Source organism: Eubalaena glacialis, chromosome 16 (genome assembly GCF_028564815.1).
Source record: "Eubalaena glacialis isolate mEubGla1 chromosome 16, mEubGla1.1.hap2.+ XY, whole genome shotgun sequence".
NCBI lineage: Eukaryota > Metazoa > Chordata > Mammalia > Artiodactyla > Balaenidae > Eubalaena > Eubalaena glacialis.
Window position 1 is genome coordinate 60,018,746 of NC_083731.1, and position 21,643 is coordinate 60,040,388.

The 21,643-nt window shown below is 37.2% G+C and overlaps 1 protein-coding gene across 1 annotated transcript; it reads left to right on the plus strand.

Annotated features, from left to right (window-relative positions):
- The first annotated feature begins 536 nt into the window (after positions 1–536).
- On the plus strand, positions 537–2,002 carry LOC133076267 (UDP-glucuronic acid decarboxylase 1-like). The gene is given in 2 exon segments (XM_061170809.1): positions 537–1,753; positions 1,755–2,002. Coding segments are annotated over 2 exon segments (1,263 nt in total). The 5' UTR covers positions 537–580; the 3' UTR covers positions 1,845–2,002.
- The last annotated feature ends 19,641 nt before the right edge of the window (positions 2,003–21,643 follow it).

Below are 21,643 nucleotides of genomic sequence, written 5' to 3' on the forward strand. Positions count from 1 at the left end.
CTATCCTATTGTAGGAGGTTAATAAATATTTATTGAAGAAAAATATGAATTAAATATTTGAAAACTACACAATAACTTTAAGTCTATTAATAGCTTTGCCTTAAAGTCTACTTTGTATCATATTAATGTAGCTCAGTGGTCCTCAACTGGGGGTGATTTTGTAATCTAAGGGTAATTTTATAATATCTGGAAACATTTTTGGTCATCACAACAGGGGGGTGGTAGTGCTACTGGCATTGAGTGTGTAGAGGCCTGGGATGCTGCTAAACAACCTACAAGGACAATCCTTCCTGACAAATAATTATCCAGCCCCAAATACCAATAGTGTCACTGTTGGGAAACCCTGATGTAGCCCCTCCATTTTGATTAGAATGTTCTTGTATCATTTTACCTTACTCTCAACCCGTTGGTGAATTTATGATTTAAATACATATTTCGGCCTGCGGGGCGGGGCGGGGCGGGGCAGGCGTGGCGCATGCGCGCAGGCCCCGCCGGCAGGAAGCGGGCGCGGGGCGGGGCCTTCGGGCCGCCCCCGCCTCAGCCGCTCAAGGAGCCCAGCGGCCGCAGCGCGCGGCCCCGGATGCTGAGCCAGGCGCTCCTGCGCCTCGCGTCCGCCGTCAGCGGCAGGAGGATGAAGCGACTGCTGGGCATCGCGTTGCTCGCCTACGTGGCCTCTATTTGGGGCAACTTGGTTAACATGAGGTCCATCCAGGAAAATGGTGAACTCAAGATTGAAAGCAAGATTGAAGAGATTGTTGAACCACTAAGAGAGAAAATCAGAGATTTGGAAAAAAGCTTCACCCAGAAATACCCACCTGTAAAATTTTTATCAGAAAAGGACCGTAAAAGAATTTTGGTCACTGGAGGCGCGGGCTTCGTGGGTTCCCACCTCACGGACAAGCTCATGATGGACGGGCACGAAGTGACTGTGGTGGACAACTTCTTCACGGGCAGGAAGAGGAACGTGGAGCACTGGATCGGCCACGAGAACTTCGAGCTCATCAACCACGATGTGGTGGAGCCCCTGTACATCGAAGTGGACCAGATCTACCACCTGGCCTCTCCAGCCTCGCCCCCCAACTACATGTACAACCCCATCAAGATGCTGAAGACCAACACCATCGGCACCCTCAAAATGCTGGGGCTGGCAAAGCGAGTCGGAGCCCGCCTGCTCCTGGCCTCCACCTCGGAGGTGTACGGAGACCCTGAAGTCCACCCTCAAACCGAAGATTACTGGGGCCACGTGAATCCCATAGGACCCCGAGCCTGCTACCATGAAGGCAAGCGCGTCGCCGAGACCATGTGCTATGCCTACATGAAGGAGGAAGGCGTGAAGGTGCGTGTGGCCAGGATCTTCAACACCTTCGGACCCCAAATGCACATGAACGACGGCCGGGTGGTCAGCAACTTCATCCTGTAGGCGCTGCAGGGGGAGCCGCTCACGGTGTACGGATCCGGGTCGCAGACAAGGGCCTTCCAGTACGTCAGCGACCTGGTGAATGGCCTCGTGGCACTCATGAACAGCAACGTCAGCAGCCCCGTCAACCTGGGGAACCCGGAAGAACATACGATCCTGGAATTCGCTCAGCTAATTAAAAACCTCGTTGGCAGTGGGAGTGAAATTCAGTTTCTCTCCGAAGCCCAGGATGACCCCCAGAAAAGGAAACCAGACATCAAGAAAGCGAAGCTGATGCTGGGGTGGGAGCCCGTGGTCCCGCTGGAGGAAGGGTTAAACAAAGCAATTCACTACTTCCCGGAAAGAACTCGAGTACCAGGCGAATAATCAGTACATCCCCAAACCAAAGCCTGCAAGAATAAAAAAAGGACGGACGCGCCATAACTGAAAACTTTGCCTTTTGGGACGGGAGATGCCCTGTTTCACACTTGAGGAGATGTGTTTTTCTTTTTTTTAAAAGAAAGACTTAAACAGGTATCATGAAGAACAAACTGGAATTCATTCTGAAGCTTGCTTTAAGAAATGGATGTGCCTAAAAACTCCCCTAAAAAAACTGCAGATCTTGCCTTGCACTTTTTAAATCTGTCTTTTTATGTAAAATAGCATTGATGCATCTCTGCGTATTTTCAAATTTTTTACCTTGCCGTGAGAGCCTATGTCGTGACTGTCATCGACAGTTTTATTTACTGGTTTCTTTGTGAAGCTGAAAAGGAACATTAAATGGGGTGATTAAATGCTGATTTATTTATAAAGTGGGTACTTATAAATGAGGCGTTATACTATGCACAGAGGAGAAAAAGCAGACCAGCAGTATTGTCAGGTAGGTGGGTGGCATACTACATTAATTCTCGGGCAGATAAAAAAATTCTGTTTGAGAGCTTTATGTTTCTTCTAATTCAGAATTTTTCCAAGGTCTAGTTTTTAGTTGCAGACTTGACTTTGAAATGTTTCTGTTGGTTATCACAATCCAGGATATTTGAAATCAATCACTACTGTGTTGTGCTGCATATGGTGGGGGTGGGGAGTTAACATATTCTTGGTTAACAGTGGTTAAATATGTTATTTTAATAAAATATTGAAACTCAAAAAAAAATACATATTTCATTAAAAGATTGTCTATGTTTATATTTTTATATTCTAACTGAATGGTTAATCTATTTGAATTCACCATGAGGCTTGATATATTTGGAATAGTTTTTATATATGCTGATTATTTATCTTTTTCATTTTCTTCTTTACTGAATTCTTTTGTATTGATAAGGAAATGTTTTTAGAGTTTTTAAAAACTTTTCATCAAAATATAATATACAAATCAAAATGCACATAAATGTAATAATCAATGAATTTCACAAGTTAAACATACCTCTATGTCCAGCACTCAGATTAAGAAACAGCGTATCACCATTACTCCATGATGTTCATGCTCCCTATCAGTCTCTAGCTAGTCATGAAGAACCACTATTCAAATCTTTAGCAACATAGATGAGTTTTTCTTTTTGTACTTTAGATGAATACATTTATGGAGTATGTGTCCTTTTTGTATGATTTTTCATTCAATATTATGATTATAAGAATAATCCTTATTTTCCATGTAGTTGTAGATTCTGTACTCTCGTAGCTCTATTTTATTTGTGAATACACCACAGTTAATGTATTCATTCTATGGCTGAAAGGCATTTGATTAATTAACAGTTTGGGACTATTATGAATAGTACTGTTATATACACTAGTACATATCTTTTGGTAAACCCATTCCACATTTCATCTGAAGATATACCTTCAAGTGAAATCATCAAATAATTTTCCAAATTGGTTGCACAATTGGATGTATACTCTGACAAATGGTACACAGAATTCTGGCTGCTCCCCACACTTACTGACACTGACAATTAATATTTTTCACCGTTTTCATTTGAGACATTCTGGGGTTTAGATTTAAGGCATTGTGATTTTAATTGTCATTTTATTGATGGCTAATGAAGTTGAACAATATTTTTACATATATTAATTATGTATTTTGATAATATTTTTTTTTTGGTGAAGTGTCTTTTTAAATATTTTTATCCTCTTTTTTTCATTATCTGACTTTTTTGCTAATGGATTTCCTGGAACACTTTATATGTTTTAAAGTTGTCAAATATGTGTATTGTGAATATCCTATTCCTTTTTTGGGTTGCCAATAAATTGGGTTTTAATTACCTTATTTCTTCTCTATTGGTTTGGAGTACATTCATTCTATTTCAATTATTTTAACGATTGGTTAGTTTTAAAATTTTAACATACACAGAATTCTATGGCTAGTAATTTTCTCTACACTGCTCCCAAGGGATATATGCTTTTAACCCATTCACTCATCCTATGAGAGATATGCCATCTTTTTCTAGTATTTCATTTCCTTCTTTGTTTTATAGCCCTACAAATTAGGCATTAATTTATCATTATTTTATATAGTCCATGTTTTGTAAAATTTATTACATATTAAACATTTTCTTTCATTTCAGTTTTTCTGTGTTAAAGTTGCTTCCCTTTGAAACAATTATTTAGAACAGTGATTCTGAAATATATCATACATAAGAAAAATGTGAAAGGCTTGTTGAACCAGAGATTGCTGGGCACCTGATAAGTGCACAACTCCTTCTAAGGAGACACTGGCAACCTGGAGTGGGCCAGAGGGAGAACTTGGAGATGGCACCCGCTGGAACTCCTTGGTTTCTCTAGAGAATCACAGTCAGCTCCTTGATGTGTGCTAAATTAGAAGCCTGACCTTACCGCAGCACCTTCTGAAGTATGCAAATAGACCTCCTTCAGGGAAAGACTGGGAGCTGGGTGTTTCTGTCTGCTCCCTCTGTGCTGAGCCCAAATCCTTGCTGAATAGGCACAGTGAGTCCTCAGGAGCCAATTAAGAACTAATTCTTTGTTTGCTATTGTCTTGTAGGTCTCATGGATGCAAGCCCCATTGGCTTTCAGAACTTGATGTTGCAGTGGCCTGTCCCTCAGGTGGAAGTTTTACAAGTTGAGGTGCTAGATATTGGGTCCAATGCCTTTGCTCCTCAGGGAGAAGCTGAGAGTTGTGAGTTCCCTCCTGATTGTATGAATCTGTGCTGGGGATGTGGTTTAGGTGGGAATGCGTTTCAGCCTTTTCTACCCAGTTCAATGTGAATATTTTCTTTGTCACCTGATGTGTAGGAGTTACTCAAATAATTTCTGTGTTTTCTTCCATGGGAATTGCTCCATGTGTAGCTGTAGATTTGCTGAGTCAATGGCAGGAGGTGAGTTCAGAAGCCTCCTATTTCACCATCTTAGAACAGAACCCTGTCATTCTTTTCACTATTTCCTAATGTTGTCATCAAACCTGTTCCCTCACAGTAATCCACATCTCAGTGTACGGAATCTCACTGCTTTAGGTGCTTAGATTAAAAACTTTGGTAATTTTTGTTTCTTTGAATATTTTCTCATATTACTCTTTTCACTCATATTATGCTCCCCTTACTCTAATTTCAAGCCACACTGACCTTCTCACTGTTCCTAAAACAAACCAGCAAGTCCCTCTTCTTTGGGTCTTTTTTAAAAATAATTTATTTTATTGAAGTACCATTGATTTAAAATATTGTGTTAATTTCTGCTGTACAGCAAAGTGATTCAGTTATTTCTATATGTTTGTGTGTATATATTCTTCTTCATATTCTTTTCCATTACGGTTTATCACAGGATATTGAATATAGTTCCCTGTGCTATACAGTAGGACCTTGTTGCTGGGTCTTTTTGCACTTACTATTTCCTCAGCTCTTCCTGTAGATATATTCATGACTTACTCCCTTGCCTCCTTCAGGTCATTATTTCTATGACACTTAGTCTGTAAGACTGTCCCTAGACACATTATAATATTGGAGCTCATTCTAGCACATTTCCTGTCTTTTAAAATTTATTTTCTTAGTATTTACCATTATCTAACATACTATGTATTGGACTTGTTTAGTGTCTGGAGTATAAGCTCCGTGAGATGAGGAATTCTTTTCTCTTATACTCAGTACTATATTTCTAGTGTCCACAACAGTGCCTTGCACAAAATATGTGGTTAATAAATCTTTATTGACTAAATAAATTGACCTTAAAGATCATATTATTTCATTTTCCTTGTTCTATATTATTACCTGATCCTGTTTTGTGTTTTAAACTTTTTAAAAATTATTTACCTGTATATAGTTTTTCTTCTTTTTCCCCCTAGTTAAAGAGATATAAACTCCTTAGTGGTAGTACTCATATTATCCCATTTTTAAAGCTGGGTTTAAGGTAACTAATTCAAGGAGAAGATTACTTATTCATTTATCAATTTCTGCAAGATCCTTACAATGTAAATCTATTCTGTAGGATTAATGATTTATTCAACACAAAGTCTGATACATGTTCAATAAATATTATTTTACTAATGAACAAAATATTTTTTCATTAATATTTTACTTTTTTTCCAAATTCATAATAGACTAGATATTCATTACTTCTTTATCATACATATTGCTCAAATATTTAGAGTGGCTTGTATCTTATTCTTCACTTATATTTAATCTCCTAAGCTTTTAAAGATAGATTATACTTTTAAAGTCTAAATCATGTTGTTGTTCTCTTTACTCCTGCTTTTTTTGAGTAGTTCTGGTGGTGAGATTTAAAAAAATGTTCAGAATATATAGGCTTTCAATAGTCACTTTGATTTATTGATGATAGAACATTTTCTTAAAATCCAAAATGCATTACTTTATAGGATAGGTATTTGCAAGAAAAAGCAAAAACAGCAACATAATTTGTAGTATATTTAGTGCTAGTTTAGAGTTACTAAAACATATGTTCCAAAATGTGTCATGAATAGAAGGGTGAGGAAATTAAGAAAAACTTAACAAGGAGATACTTCAACTCAGAATTGAAGGAAGCATGCCATTTCAGAAAATGACATAAATAAAATGCTTCAAAGGGGCAGAGCCGGGATGAATTAACTGGACATTCACATCCATAATGAAGAACTAACATTGGTCAAAATTATGTTCCAGTGGAAGAAACAATAGAATGTATAGTTAGATATTTTTATTTTATGGATACCAATTCTTGACCTGTAGCCTAGAACACACATTAGCATTTCTTCTGAATTACTCTAGTGAGCTTGGAAGTATGTATAATAAATCATGGGGAATCATTTTAATGATTTTAAAAAACATCTAAATAACAAGTAGTACAAATTTGCTAAGGAAAATGTTTTATCATTAAAGACTTTTGTAGGGCATTCCTATGTTTATTATTCTTAAAGCAGTTGTAATTTGTTGAAATTAGTCCTCTCATTCAAGAGAGATGAAAGCTGTTATAAGGGTCCTTTTGTCTGTTTAATTAGTCCTTGTTCTAAATCCTCTACATAGCCTTGAAAAAAATGATTTGTACGTTAGTAAATCCAATAAAATTAACAGGTGGAAATGAGGGGTTGGAAGAACTAAAACCTATGCAGAAGAAGTATTAGGAGGGTGAATAATAGTCATGGATTTTTCTAAGAATCACTGCATTTTGGTATAGAGGATCCTGTGGAAGGAGTTGATGCCCAACCAATCCTAGATCAATTCCAGGTAAAAGGTGATATATGTGTGCTTATAAAGTTCTTCATTAAAAAGTTATAAGATTATAATATTACTAGTTTCTTGTTAACACCTTGTATTTTATATTAAAATACACTGAACTGGATTATAAACTCCTTGGTGGCAAAGTTATGTATGATAACTTTTTATAGCATTCGTAAGGAAGCACATGTCACTCATTGTAGAAATTAAATATCTAACAAATCATGAATGCTACATTGGATGTCCCTGAACCCTAAATTAAAATAGCTGCTAAGCATTTTTCTTTTTATTCTATAAAATTATTTTGGAAAGAAGGACAGTATTTAAAAGCCATTCTTCTCTCTTCCATTCTAGTATCTCACAGGTAATCTTCTCAGGAACGAGAAGCCACCCTCTAGAGAAATGGCCTGCAACTACTCTTCTGAATTTCACTTCTCATTGTAATGCAGTGCATTACTCCATAAGAACTATTGTAAAGAACATTTAGAATTTTGAAGATATGCTTTTATCCCAGATACATCTGCTTAAGCTCTTTTCATTTTTCCAAGGGTAAAGAGTGCCTTGTATTTTTGTTTCTCATGCTTTAGAACTCAGCTGTAAGAAACCCATTTATTTTTAAGGTAGAAGAAAAAAAAAAAAAGAGGATGATTAGGAGATACACTGAATAGATGCAGCAACAAAATCCTGTGCCAAGTGCAGCATGTCTGCATGTGCAGGGGAGTTGCTTAAAGTGTCTGCTGGCAAAGCAATATTATTGTGTCCACTTGAGGCTATAGCAACACTTTGGCAAGATCCATTTATGAGAAAGCCAGAATGAAATTAAAGAACTTAGTCACTCATTTTTGTCTTGTTTATACAACACTTTACATTTGTACAGTGCTATACAATTATCCTCACCGCTTCTGTGTGAACTTTATTATCTACATGTTATCACACAAGGTGGAAGCTTAAACACACTGAAGTTAGGTCACTCACCCAAGGTGACATGAAAGGATTCTGAGGAATTTAGAGCTCAAGAAACATCTATTTCACTAAGTAGAAGATATTCAAGATTGTTTTGTGCAAGTAGAATTAAAACTTGAAAGAAAATTCACTGCAATGTGTGAGGTGATGTTCTAGATAAAGCTAAAGGCTATAGCTGATTGTTAGTGACAAGATTACACAGTATCAGTGAGAAAGGACAAAATGATATTGAAATAAAGAAAATACTTAATGTGAAAAATCCAAAAAGTTATTTGAAGTGCAGTCATCATTTTAGGAACAATCTTCAATATGTGGTAGCAAGACCATCAAGGATGAATTTTTTCCAGACACCTGAACACTATAATCCCTACACATAAAATCTAAAATAAGTTTATAATTTGAATACTATTATTAAAAGCCGTATAAAGATGTGATTTTAGGTAAAATAATTTTTGAATAATGTAATAAACTAACTTCAAATGTCTAAAGACAATAGCTAGACCAAAAGATAGCACAGTAGTGGAAAGTGATTCAGAGTTGTTAAAAAACAAGTCAGAGGTATGGTAATTAATTTTAATGTGGTTAACCAGATCTAAACAAAATGCATCAAAGGAGCTGTCCTTTTTTCAATTTTTTGTTTTATATTGTAGTGTAGTTGATTAACAATGCTGTGTTAGTTTCAGGTGTATGGCAAAGTGATTCAATTATACATATACATGTATTTATTCTTTTTCAAATTCTTTTCCCATTTAGGTTATTACAGAATATTGAGCAGAGTTCCCTGTGCTATACAGTAGGTCTTTGTTGGTTATCTATTTTAAATATAGCATTGTGTTCATGTCAGTCCCAAACTCCCAATCTATCCCCCCTCTTACCCTTCACCCCTGGTAACCATAAATTCGTTCTCTAAGTCTGTGAGCCAGTTTCTGTTTTGTAAACTGGTTCACTTATACCATTTTTTTTTAGATTCCACATATAAGTGATATCATATGATATTTGTCTTTCTCTATCTGACTTACTTCACTTAGTATGATAATCTCCATGTCCATCCATGTTGCTGCAGATGCCATTATTTCATTCTTTTTGATGGCTGAGTAATATTCCATTGTATATATATACCACATCTTCTTTATCCTTTTATCTGTCAATGGACATTTAGGTTTCTTCCATTTCTTGGCTACTATAAACAGCACTGCAATGAATATTGGGGTGCATGCTTCCTTTCGAACCATGTTTTTCTCCTGATATATGCCCAGGAGTGGAATTGCTGGATCGTATGGTAGCTCTATTTTTAGTTTTTTAAGGAACCTCCATACTATTCTCCATAGTGGTTGTACCAATTTACATTCCCACCAACAGTGTAGGAGGATTCCCGTTTCTCTACACCTGCTGCAGCATTCATTGTTTGTAGATTTTTGATGGTGACCATTCTGACTGGTGTCAGATGATATCTCATTGGAGATGCCCTTTTATAGTTGAGATCAATTATGCATCTAAATACACAATTTTAAAGGAAATGTTAATAATAGAAATTAACCCCACTTAGAACTGAAATAATGATCCTTGCAGTTAATTTTTAAAAAGAATAAAAACTATTCTTAGAAAAGAGGGAGGAACTACCTGTGAACAAGTACAGAAGACAATTTTCAAATAAAAAATTAAAATATAAGTTAAATTATTAATTCAATTACATTATTGCCAGTATTTAAATTAATAACATGCTAGATATATCTCTTATTTTTACAATCTTAATTTTATATATATATTTTCAGGCAAATGCTTTTTATACAGTAGGGTGTATTGCCTTAGGCAATTCATTCTCTGATGGATAAAGTCCATACTTCTTGGTGTGCCAAAAGGACTCTCATGACCTTACCTTTTTGGGAACTCTAGTCTCTGTCCCTGTTTGGGATCAGGCTGTGTGTTTAACCGGCAAGCACTCTGCTGGAGTATACAGAAAAACTGAACTTGCATCTACCTCCCTTTCTCTGTGTTATCATTTCATTAGTATCAATTTAAGAAATTGCTACCCTGTCCTGTAATTGGTACTTTATATCACGCTGAGGGCAACTTATGCTTTATTTATGTCTTTTTGCAGGAATAAACTATAGTTCCTGGTTTAGTCTGATTGCTCAGTAAAAGTTTTTGAATACGTTTGCCACTTGCCACATGATACTCTGAATAACGCCATTGCTTGGGAGGAAAATCAGTGTTATAATAGCTACCCCAAATTATTTTTATTAGTGGGTAATAAGTTCCAGAGAAGACTGTATATGCATTTCAGGAATCTGCAAAACTTCTTAAATTGAATAAAAACTTAGTGCATACGAATGTGGGTATTTAAAGAGAAACTCATAGTTTTTAACAGATTCTCAAACGGCCTGTTACACAAAATAGTTCCAGAAGTCTCTATCATTTCTGCAGAATTGCTTGGTATCACATGGACTGTAATTCTCACCCCTCCAGATTCCTCTACCTGTAAACAGCTTAGAGACTTAAATCTCTATGATGGATGATTACCAGGTTCTTAATTTAGATAATTAAGTTAAAAAAAGAAAGAAAGGGAGAGAATTTAAAAGAGACATATGAGCATGTGGTCAATGATAAAAAATAGTTGTGCCCTTAAATAACGGCTATGGCTTGCTCTATTCACTGAACTCTGTTCTTTAAAATTCATTCCTCTAAATGAGAATTTCACAAGGTGAAAGAATAATGCTACAAATTTGCCAAACTTCTTTAACAATTGATATAGTTGAACAATATATTTGTCTCTTACCTGTGTTAAAGAGATTTAGAAGATTTAGAATTTATTCCACTGAAATGTTAAAATTTTTGGAATCACTATGTTTGTTAAAAGGTGGATTTCAGAGGTAAATAAATAACAGCAGTAAATGCATCCATAACTACTATGTCCATACACTTTTTCTTTTCTGAGAGATTTTTTATTTTATTAATAAATTTTGATTATCATTACATTTTTTTACTATGCATTTTAGTTGGAATCAAACAAAAACCCCCTACTACGTTGCATCCTGCTTTGTTTATATAACTTTTATCATAAACATTTGTCCAAATTGCTACATGATCTTCATAGCTATCATTTTTTTAAACATCTTTATTAGAGTATAATTGCTTTACAATGATGTGTTAGTTTCTTCTTTATAACAAAATGAATCAGTTATACATATACATATGACCCCATATCTCTTCCCTCTTGCATCTCCCTCCCTCCCACCTTACTTATCCCCTCTAGGTGGTCAGAAAGCACGGAGTTGATCTCCCTGTGCTATGCGGCTTCTTCCCACTAGCTATCTATTTTACGTTTGGTAGTGTATATATGTCCATGCCACTCTCTCACTTTGTCCCAGCTTACCTTTCCCCCTCCCCGTATCCTCAAGTCCATTCTCTACTAAGCCTGCATCTTTATTCCTGTCTTGCCCCTTGGTTCTTCTGACCTCTTTTTTTTGTTTTCTTTTTTTAGATTCCATATATATGTGTTAGCATACAGTATTTGTTTTTCTCTTTCTGACTTACTTCACTCTGTATGACAGTCTCTATGTCCATCCACCTCACTACAAATAACTCAGTTTCGTTCCTTTTGATGGGTGAGTAATGTTCCATTGTGTATATGTGCCACATCTTTTTTATTCATTCATCTGTTGATAAACACTTAGGTTGCTTCCACGTTCTGGCTCTTGCAAAAAGAGCTGCAATGAATATCTTGGTACATGACTCTTTTTGAATTATGGTTTTCTCAGGGTATATGCCCAGTAGTGGGATTGCTGAGTCATATGGTAGTTCAAATTTTACTTTTTTAAGGAAACTCCATACTGTTCTCCATAGCGGCTGTATCAGTTTATATTCCCACCAACAGTGCAAGAGGGTACCCTTTTCTCGACACCCTCTCCAGCATTTATTGTTTGTAGGTTTTTTGATGATGGCCATTCTGACCGGTGTGAGATGATATCACATTGTAGTTTTGATTTGCATTTCTCTAATGATTAATGATGTTTAGCATTCTTTCATATGCTTGTTGGCAATCTGTATATCCTCTTTGGAGAAATGTCTATTTAGGTCTTCTGCCCATTTTTGGATTGGGTTGTTTGTTTTTTTGATATTGAGCTGCATGAGTTGCTTGTATGTTTTGGAGATTAATCCTTTGTCAGTTGCTTCACTTGCAAATATTTTCTCCCATTCTGAGGGTTGTCTTGTTTATGATTCCCTTTGCTGTGCAAAAGCTTTTAAGTTTTGTTAGGTCCCATTTGTTTATTTTTGTTTTTATTTCCATTTCTCTAGGAGGTGGGTCAAAAAGGATCTTGCTGTGATTTATGTCATAGAGTGTTCTGCCTATGTTTTCCTCTAAGAGTTTGATGGTGTCAGGCCTTACATATAGGTCTTTAATCAATTTTGAGTTTATTTTTGTGTATGGTGTTAAGGATTGTTCTAATTTCATTCTTTTACATGTAGCTGTCCAGTTTTCCCAGCACCACTTATTGAAAAGGCTGTCTTTTCTCCACTGTGTATTCTTGCTTCCTATACCAAAGATAAGGTGACCATATGTTCCTGGGTTTAACTCTGGGCTTTCTATCCTGTTCCATTGATCTATATTTCTGTTTTTGTGCCAGGACCATACTCTCTTGATTACTGTAGCTTTGTAGTATAGTCTGAAGTCAGAGAGCCTGATTCCTCCAGCTCCGTTTTTCTTTCTCAAGATTGCTTTGGCTCTTCAGGGTCTTTTGTGTTTCCATACAAATTGTGAAATTTTTTGTTCTAGTTCTGTGAAAAATGCCAGTGGTACTTTGATAGGGATTGCATTGAATCTGTAGATTGTTTTGGGTAGTAGAGTCATTTTTCACAATATTGATTCTTCCAATCCAAGAACATGGTATATCTCTCCATCTATTTGTATCATCTTTAATTTCTTCCAACAGTGTCTTATAATTTTCTGCATACAGATCTTTTGTCTCCTTAGGTAGGTTTATTCCTAGATATTTTTTTCTTTCTGTTGCAATGGAAATTGGGAGTGTTTTCTTAATTTCACTTTCAGATTTTTCATCATTAGTGTATAGGAATGCAAGTGATTTCTGTGCATTCATTTTGTATCCTGCTACTTTACCAAATTCATTGATTAGCTCTAGTAGTTTTCTGGTAGCATGTTTAGGATTCTCTTTGTATAGTATCATGTCATCTGCAAACACTGACAGCTTTACTTCTTCCTTTCCAATTTGGATTCCTTTTATTTCTTTTTCTTCTCTGATTTCTGTGGCTAACACTTCCAAAATTCTGTTGAATAAGAGTGGTGAGAGTGGGCAACCTTGTCTTGTTCCTGATCTTAGTGGAAATGATTTCAGTTTTTCACCATTGAAGATGATGTTGGCTATGGGTTTGTCATACATGGCCTTTATTATGTTGAGGAAATTTCCCTCTATACCTACTTTCTGGAGGGATTTTATCATAAATGGGTGTTGAATTTTGTCAAAAGCTTTCTCTGTATTTATTGAGAAGATCATATGGTTTTTCTCCTTCAATTTGTTAATATGATGTATCACGTTGATTGATTTGCGTATATTGAAGAATCCTTCCACTCCTGGGGTAAACCTCATTTGATCATAGGGTATTTGATCATAGGGTATTTTTTAATGTGCTGTTGGATTCTGTTTGCTAGTATTTTGTTTAGGATTTTTGCATCTAAGTTCATCAGTGATATTGGCCTGTAGTGTTCTTTCTTTGTGACATCTTTGTCTAGTTTTGTTATCAGAGTGATGGTGGCCTGGTAAAATGTGTTTGGGAGTGTTCCTCCCTCTGCTATAGTTTGGAAGAGTTTGAAAAGGATAGGTGTTAGCTCTTCTCTAAATATTTGATAGAATTCGCCTGTGAAGCCATCTGATCCTGGGCTTTTGTTTGTTGGAAGATTTTTTTTTTTTTTTTTTTTTGTTTTTTGTTTTTTGTTTTTTGTTGGAAGATTTTTAATCACAGTTTCAATTTCAGTGCTTGTGATTGGTCTGTTCATATTTTCTATTTCTTCTTGGTTCAGTCTCGGAAGGTTGTGCATTTCTAACAATTTGTCTATTTCTTCCAGGTTGTCCATTTTATTGACATATAGTTGCTTGTAGTATCTCTCATGATCCTTTGTATTTCTGCAGTGTCAGTTGTTACTTCTTTTTCATATCTAATTCTATTGATTTGAGTGTTCTCCTTTTTTTCTTGATAAGTCTGGCTAATGGTTTATCAATTTTGTTTATCTTCTCAAAGAACCAGCTCTTAGTTTTATTGATCTTTGCTATCATTTCCTTCATTTCTTTTTCATTTACTTCTGATCTGATATTTATGATTTCTTTCCTTCCCTAAATTTGGGGTTTTTTTATTCTTCTTTCTCCAATTGCTTTAGGTGTAAGGTTAGGTTGTTTATTTGAGATGTTTCTTGTTTCTTAAGATAGGCTTGTATAGCTATAAACTTCCCTCTTAGAACTGCTTTTGCTGTATCCCATAGGTTTTGGGTCGTTGTGTTTTCATTGTCATTTTTTTCTAGGTATTTTTTGATTTCCTCTTTGATTTATTCAGTGATCTCTTGGTTATTAAGGAGTGTGTTGTTTAGCCTCCATGTGTTTGCATTTCTTAGAGATTTCTCCCTGTAATTGATATCTAGTCTCATAGCTTTGTGGTCTGAAAAGATACTTGATGCAATTTCAAATTTTCTTAAGTTTACCAAGGCTTGATTTGTGACCCAAGATATGGTCTATCCTGGAGAATATTCGAAGAGCGCTTGAGAAGAATGTGTATTCTGTTGTTTTTGGATGGAATGTTCCATAAATATAAATTAAGACCTTCTTTTTTAATGTATCATTTAAAGCTTGTGTCTCCTTATTGATTTTCATTTTGGATGATCTGTCCATTGGTGAAAGTGCGGTGTTAAAGTCCCCTACTATGATTGTGTTACTGTTGATTTCCCCTTTTATGGCTGTTAGTATTTGCCTTATGTACTGAGGTGCTCTTATGTTGGGTTCATAAATATTTACAATTGTTATATCTTCTTCTTGGATTGATCCCTTGATCATTATGTAGTGTCCTTGTTTGTCTCTTGTAATAGTCCTTGTTTTAAAGTCTATTTTGTCTGATATGAGAATTGCTACTCCAGCTTTCTGTTGATTCCATTTGCATGGACTATCTTTTTCCATCCACTCACTTTCAGGCTGTATGTGTCCCTAGGGCTGAAGTGGGTCCTTTTTTTTTTTAAATTAATTGATTAATTTATTTTTGGGTGTGTTCGGTCTTTGTTTCTGTGCGAGGGCTTTCTCCAGTTCCGGCGAGCGGGGGCCACTCTTCATCGTGATGCGCAGGCCTTTCACTGTCGTGGCCTCTCCCATTGTGGAACACAGGCTCCAGACGCACAGGCTCAGTAGTCGTGGCTCACGGGCCTAGCCACTCTGCGGCATGTGGGATCTTCCCGGGCTGGGGCACGAACCCGTGTCCCCTGCATTGGCAGGCAGATTCCTAACCACTGTGCCACCAGGGAAGCTCCTGAAGTGGGTCCTTTGCAGACAGCATATATATGGGTCTTGTTTTTGTATCCATTCAGCCAGTCTATGTCTTTTGGTTGGAGCATTTACTCCATTTACTTTTAAGGTAATTATCGATATGTATGTTCCTATTACCATTTTCTTAATTGTTTTTGGTTTATTATTGTACATCTTTTCCTTCTCATGTGTTTCCTGCCTAGAGAAGTTCCTTTAGCATTTGTTGTAAAGCTGGTTTGGTGGTGCTGAATTCTTTTAGCTTTTACTTGTCTGTAAAGCTTTTAATTTCTCTGTCAAATCTGAATGAGATCCTTGCTGGGTAGAGTAATCTTGGTTGTAGGTTTTTCTCCTTCATCACTTTAAATATGTCCTGCCACTCCTTTCTGGCTTGCAGAGTTTCTGCTGAAAGATCAGCTGTTAACCTTATGGGGATTCCCTTATGTGTTATTTGTTGGTTTTCCCTTGCTGCTTTTAATATTTGTTCTTTGTATTTAATTTGTGATAGTTTGATTAATATGTGTCTTGGCGTGTTTCTCCTTGGATTTATCCTGTATGGGACTCTCTGTGCCTCCTGGACTTGGTTAATTATTTTCTTTCCCATATTAGGGAATTGTCAACTATAATCTCTTCAAATATTTTCTCAGTCTTTTTCTTTTTCTCTTCTTCTTTTGGGATGCCTTTAATTCAAATGTTGTTGCATTTAATATTGTCCTCGAGGTCTCCGAGACTGTTCTCAGTTCTTTTCATTCTTTTGTCTTTATTCGGCTCTGCAGTAGTTATTTCCACTATTTTATCTTCCAGGTCACTTATCTGTTCTTGTGCCTCAGTTATTCTGCTATTGATCCCTTCTAGAGAATTTTTAATTTCATTTATTGTGTTGTTCATCACTGTTTGTTTGTTCTTTAGTTCTTCTCAGTCCTTATTAAATATTTCTTGTATTTTTTCCATTCTATTTCCAAGATTTTGGATGATCTTTACTATCATTATTCTAAATTCTTTTTCAGGTAGACTACCTATTTCCTCTTCATTTGTTAGGTGATGGGTTTTTGCCTTGCTCCTTCATCTGCTGTGTTTTCTCTGTCTTCTCATTTTGCTTAACTTACTGTATTTGGGGTCTCCTTTTTGCAGGCTGCAGGTTTGTAGTTTCCATTGTTTTTGGTGTCTGTCTCCAGTGGCTAAGCTTAGTTCAGTCAGTTGTGTAGGCTTCCTGGTGGAGGGGACTAGTGCCTGTGTTCTGCTGGATGAGGCTCTATCTTGTCTCCCTGGTGGGCAGGTCCACATCTGGTGTTGTGTTTTGGGGTGTCTGTGGCTTTATTATGATTTTAGGCAGCCTCTGTGCTAATGGATGGTGTTGTGTTCCTGTCTTGCTAGTTGTTTGGCATAGGATGTCCTGCACTGTAGCTTGCTGGTCATTGAGTGGAGTTGGGTCTTGGCATTGAGATGGAGATATCTGGGAGATTTTTGCCATTTGATATTACGTGGAGGTGGGAGGTCTCTTGTGGACCAGTGTCCTAAACTTGGCTCTCCCACCTCAGTGGCACAGCCCTGATGTCTGGCTGGAGCACCAAGAGCCTGTCCTCCACACAGCTCAGAATAAAAGGGAGAAAAAAAGGAAAGGAAGAAAGAAGATAAAATAAATAAATAGTAAAATAAAGTAAAATAAAATAAAGTTATTAAAATAAAAAATAATATTAACAAAAAACTTTTTTTTAAGTTTAAAAAAAAACAAACAAAAATGAACAGACAGAACCCTAGGACAAATGGTAAAACAAAGCTATACAGACAAAATCACACACAGAAGCATACACATACACACTCACAAAAAGAGAAAAATGGAAAAAAATATATATATATCGTTGCTCTCAAAGTCCACCTCCTCAATTTGGGATGATTCGCTGTCTATTCAGGTATTCCACAGATGCAGGGTACATCAAGTTGATTGTGGAGATTTAATCCACTGCTCCTGAGACTACTGGGAGAAATTTCCCTTTCTCTTCTTTTTTTGCACAGCTCCGGGGGTTCAGCTTTGGATTTGAACCTGCCTCAGCGTGTAGGTTGCCTGAGGGCATCTGTTTTTCTCTAAGACAGGACGTGGTTAAAGGAGCAGCTGATTCCGGGGCTCTGGCTCACTGAGGCCGGGGGAAGGGAGGGGTATGGATGCGGGTTGAGCCTGCGGCGGCAGAGGCCAGCGTGACGTTGGACCAGCTTGAGGCACGATGTGCGTTCTCCCGGGGAAGTTGTCCCTGGATCACGGGTCCCTGGCAGTAGTGGGCTGCACAGGCTCTCAGGAGGGGAGGTGTGGATAGTGACCCGTGCTTGCACACAGGCTTCTTAGTGGCTGCAACAGCAGCCTTAGCGTCTCATGCCCTTCTCTGGGGTCCACGCTAATAGCCGCGACTCGCTCCCCTCTCTGGAGCTCCTTTAAGCGGCGCTCTGAATCCCCTCTCCTCAGGCACCAGGAAGCAAGGAGGCAAGAAAAAGTCTCTTGCCGCTTCGGCAGGTCCAGACCTTTTCCTGGACTCCCTCCCGGCTAGCTGTGGTGCACTAACCCCTTCAGGCTGTGTTCCTGCAACCAACCCCAGTCCTCTCCCTGGGATCTGACATCCCAAGACCGAGCCTCAGCTCCCAGTTCCCAGCCCCCACCCACCCCGCCGGGTGAGCAGACAAGCCTCTCGGGCTGGTGAGTGCTGGTCGGCACTGATCCTCTGTGCGGGAACCTCTGTGCTTTGCCCTCTGCAACCCTTTTGCTGTGCTCTCCTCCGTGGCTCCGAAGCATCCCCCCTCCGCCACCCGCCGTCTCCACCCGCGAAGGGCCTTCCTAGTGTGTGGAAACCTTTCCTCCTTCACAGCTCCCTCCCACTGGTGCAGGTCCCATCCCTATTCTTTTGTCTCTGTTTTTTTCTTTGTTCTTTTGCCCTACCCAGTTATGTGGGGAGTTTCTTACCTTTTGGGAGGTCTGAGGTCTTCTTCCAGCGTTCAGTAAGTGTTCTGTAGGAGTTGTTCCACATGTAGATGTATTTCTGATGTATTTGTGAGGAGGAAGGTGACCTCAGCGTCTTACTTTTCCGCCATCTTGAAGCTCCTCTCCGGTTCTCTGTTCATACACTTTTGTTTCCTGTAATTAATCTACATGATCATCAGATGTCAGTTATTTGTTTCCAAATTAGTTTATGCCATTTTAATGTGTTATTGAAATGCTATAATTTAGTTAAATCTTGTTTAAAGACAAAATATGAGAATAAAGCAGAGTTCTTACTTCTATTAAAAATAGGTCAAATTATTTGGAAAGACTCAGTAAAGATATTCCATAAAAGAATTTCTATTTAAGTTGATGTGAAAGAATCATGTGTATGTACTGGAGGGGATCACAGAAATCTAGAAGGATAGTGTACTCATTGTTTTACAAAAGTTTAAAAATCTTACTTCTTTAGTCATGCAGTTTAATTATGAATTTTACATGAACCAGAGGATGCATAGCAGAGAAAAAAAATTGCTTGAAGTCAAAAGTGGTTGAGTGAGTATACATTGTATGTATAAAGGTAATATATTTATATACATATATATAGATAATATATATAAGTAAAAATTTCTATGTATGTATGTATCTTTCTATATATGTATATGTATATTTGTCTATCTCTTTTTAGTTTGTCTTCTTTAATCTATTCTCACATTCATCAATTAAGACCACCTATATGTTTCTATCTTATTAGATAAAAAGCTTCTAATATTCTTGAGAAAAATTTTATTATACTTATTGAGATTATGGCCTTTTGTGTCAAATAAGCCAGTGATTAATCTCTACTAATTGTGTCTGTTTGATTTAGTTAGCAAGCTTTCTGATATTTTTGGAAACCACTCAATAATAAGCTAGGTCTCAGGATTCCTGCAATCTCTAATTCTCATTGCAACCAGCCAGTAAATCAATATTATGTGCACTTCAAAGTTCCCAAAACTGAAGCTCAAAAAGTCAAAGTTCTAGCCCTATAGTGTCAGAGTTCTCAGTTATCTAATATGAAATCTATCAGTATTTCCATTGTTCTCTATATCTGTTCTCCCTTTCTTTCTACTATTACATATTTAAATATTCAGTTTCTAATCTCCACTTTCTTAGATTTAACAAACAGCCTCTGCCCCAAATCATATCACCTTTCTATTTATCTTCATTTATAATGACCTTCATACCAACTATCTACCAAAATAAATGAAGACTCTGAATCCTCCAAATCTATATAGTATACTTTCAAGTACATGAATGATCTCTTCGTGACATGTTTTATTCATTTATTAAGAGAAATCTGCCCGGCAAAAGTTAGATGCTGTTTTAGGACCTGGCAATTAAATCATGTATATGTGTGTGTGTGTGTGTGTGTGTGTGTGTGTGTGCGTGTGTGTGTGTGTGTGTGTGTGTGTGGTGGGGGCAGGGCAGCTGTCTTGAGATATTGATAAAATGATCTTACAAACATTTGTAATCATCTGCTTTGAACAAGAGTATATGAAATTTTGAGTGTCTATATTAAGTAGGTATTGGGAAGGCATCTCAAAGAGATTTATGGTCAACATGCATTAAGCTTGAAGTTCTATGTGGACATCTCTTGTTTCTCTTAGGAATCTGACTCTTTCAACAAATAAACCCTCAGGGTTTGTAACTCTCTACCCCCTCAGGCTTCCGAACCATGCTGTGAAGGAGAGGTCAATATAAGTAACTCATGATTCTAGTGACTAAATTGTATGCTGAGGCATACATTCTCATTATCAATATTATCTCTGATTGAAGAAGATACAATCACCCACATGACCTATTACATCCAACTAAATATTCTGGATTAATGATTATTCTTTTGATTCAATCTCTTGTATGAAATGACTTGAAGTAAAACTGTCAAGACATAGAAGACTCAATCATACACAAAAGGGAAAGCTTACCATGTCACCAGTAGCTACTGTCATATCCACATTCTGTTTTGCTCATATCCAGTCTCCAATTCTTCAGAATTTTCCAAATCATTCCACTGTGGCCCCTGAAACTCAAGGTCTAGCATCACCAAATTCTTCTCCTCAAGTAAGTCCTCTAATATTCCCTTAAATTGCTTGAGTTAACTGAAGACTTGCCATCTTCAGAAGACACACGTTCTCCTGTAGTTTATTCGAGACTGCCTCTTTGCAATACCCTGTCAGGCAATGCCTTCAGATACTCACTACTTTTGGCCTCATATAATTTATCTTATTTCTTACTTCATAAACTACGGTTCTTGTGAAGCATGTAGTATCAAAATATACTGAACCTTGTTCTTTCCAAATGAATAATCTTTAGAATTTCCAGTCATACACATGTATCAGTAAAATCTTTAGCATAAGGACAACTGACATTTGCTTTATTCTCCCCTTGTTATCATTATAACCTATTTCATTAACATTAACATATTCCTTTCTTCCCAACTAGTACTCACTCTCAATGCCCTGAGTTTTGTCATCATTAATGATAGTCCCTGCTCCAAAATTTTTAATTTGCGTGTCATACACTATGACTACCACCTTCTATCCATCAACTCCCATAGGCAACTATGCCCATCTGAACAAATTTTAGGCAGCATTAATTTGTGCCCATTTACGCTGTCCCATTCTCCACTATACATTACTGCCCCATTTGCATCATATCCTGTCTTTTATCCTTTTGTGTATAATTTACATTTCTAGGGCCGCCTGTTACAAAGTACCACCAACTGGGTGGCTTAAAACAATAGAAATTTATTCCCTCACCGGTCTGAAACTACAAAATTTGATATCAAGGTGTTGGCAGGACAATGCTCCCTCTGAAACTTGCAGAGGAGAATCCTTCCTTGCCTCTAGAGCTTCTGGAGTTGGCTGGCAATTCTTGTTGTTCCTTGTAAGTGCATCACTCTGCCATCATTATCACATGACCATCTTCTCCCTGTATGTCTTCACATTGTCCCCTTTCTTTACAAATCTGTGTGTGTGTGTCCAATTTTCCTCTTCTTACCTTTGCTGGAACATATGTTAAGAGTGCATTTAGTTTTGTAAACCACCAAACTGTCTTCCAAAGTAACTGCACTGTTTTGCATTCCAATCAGAGATGAATGAGAGTTCCTGTTGTTCCA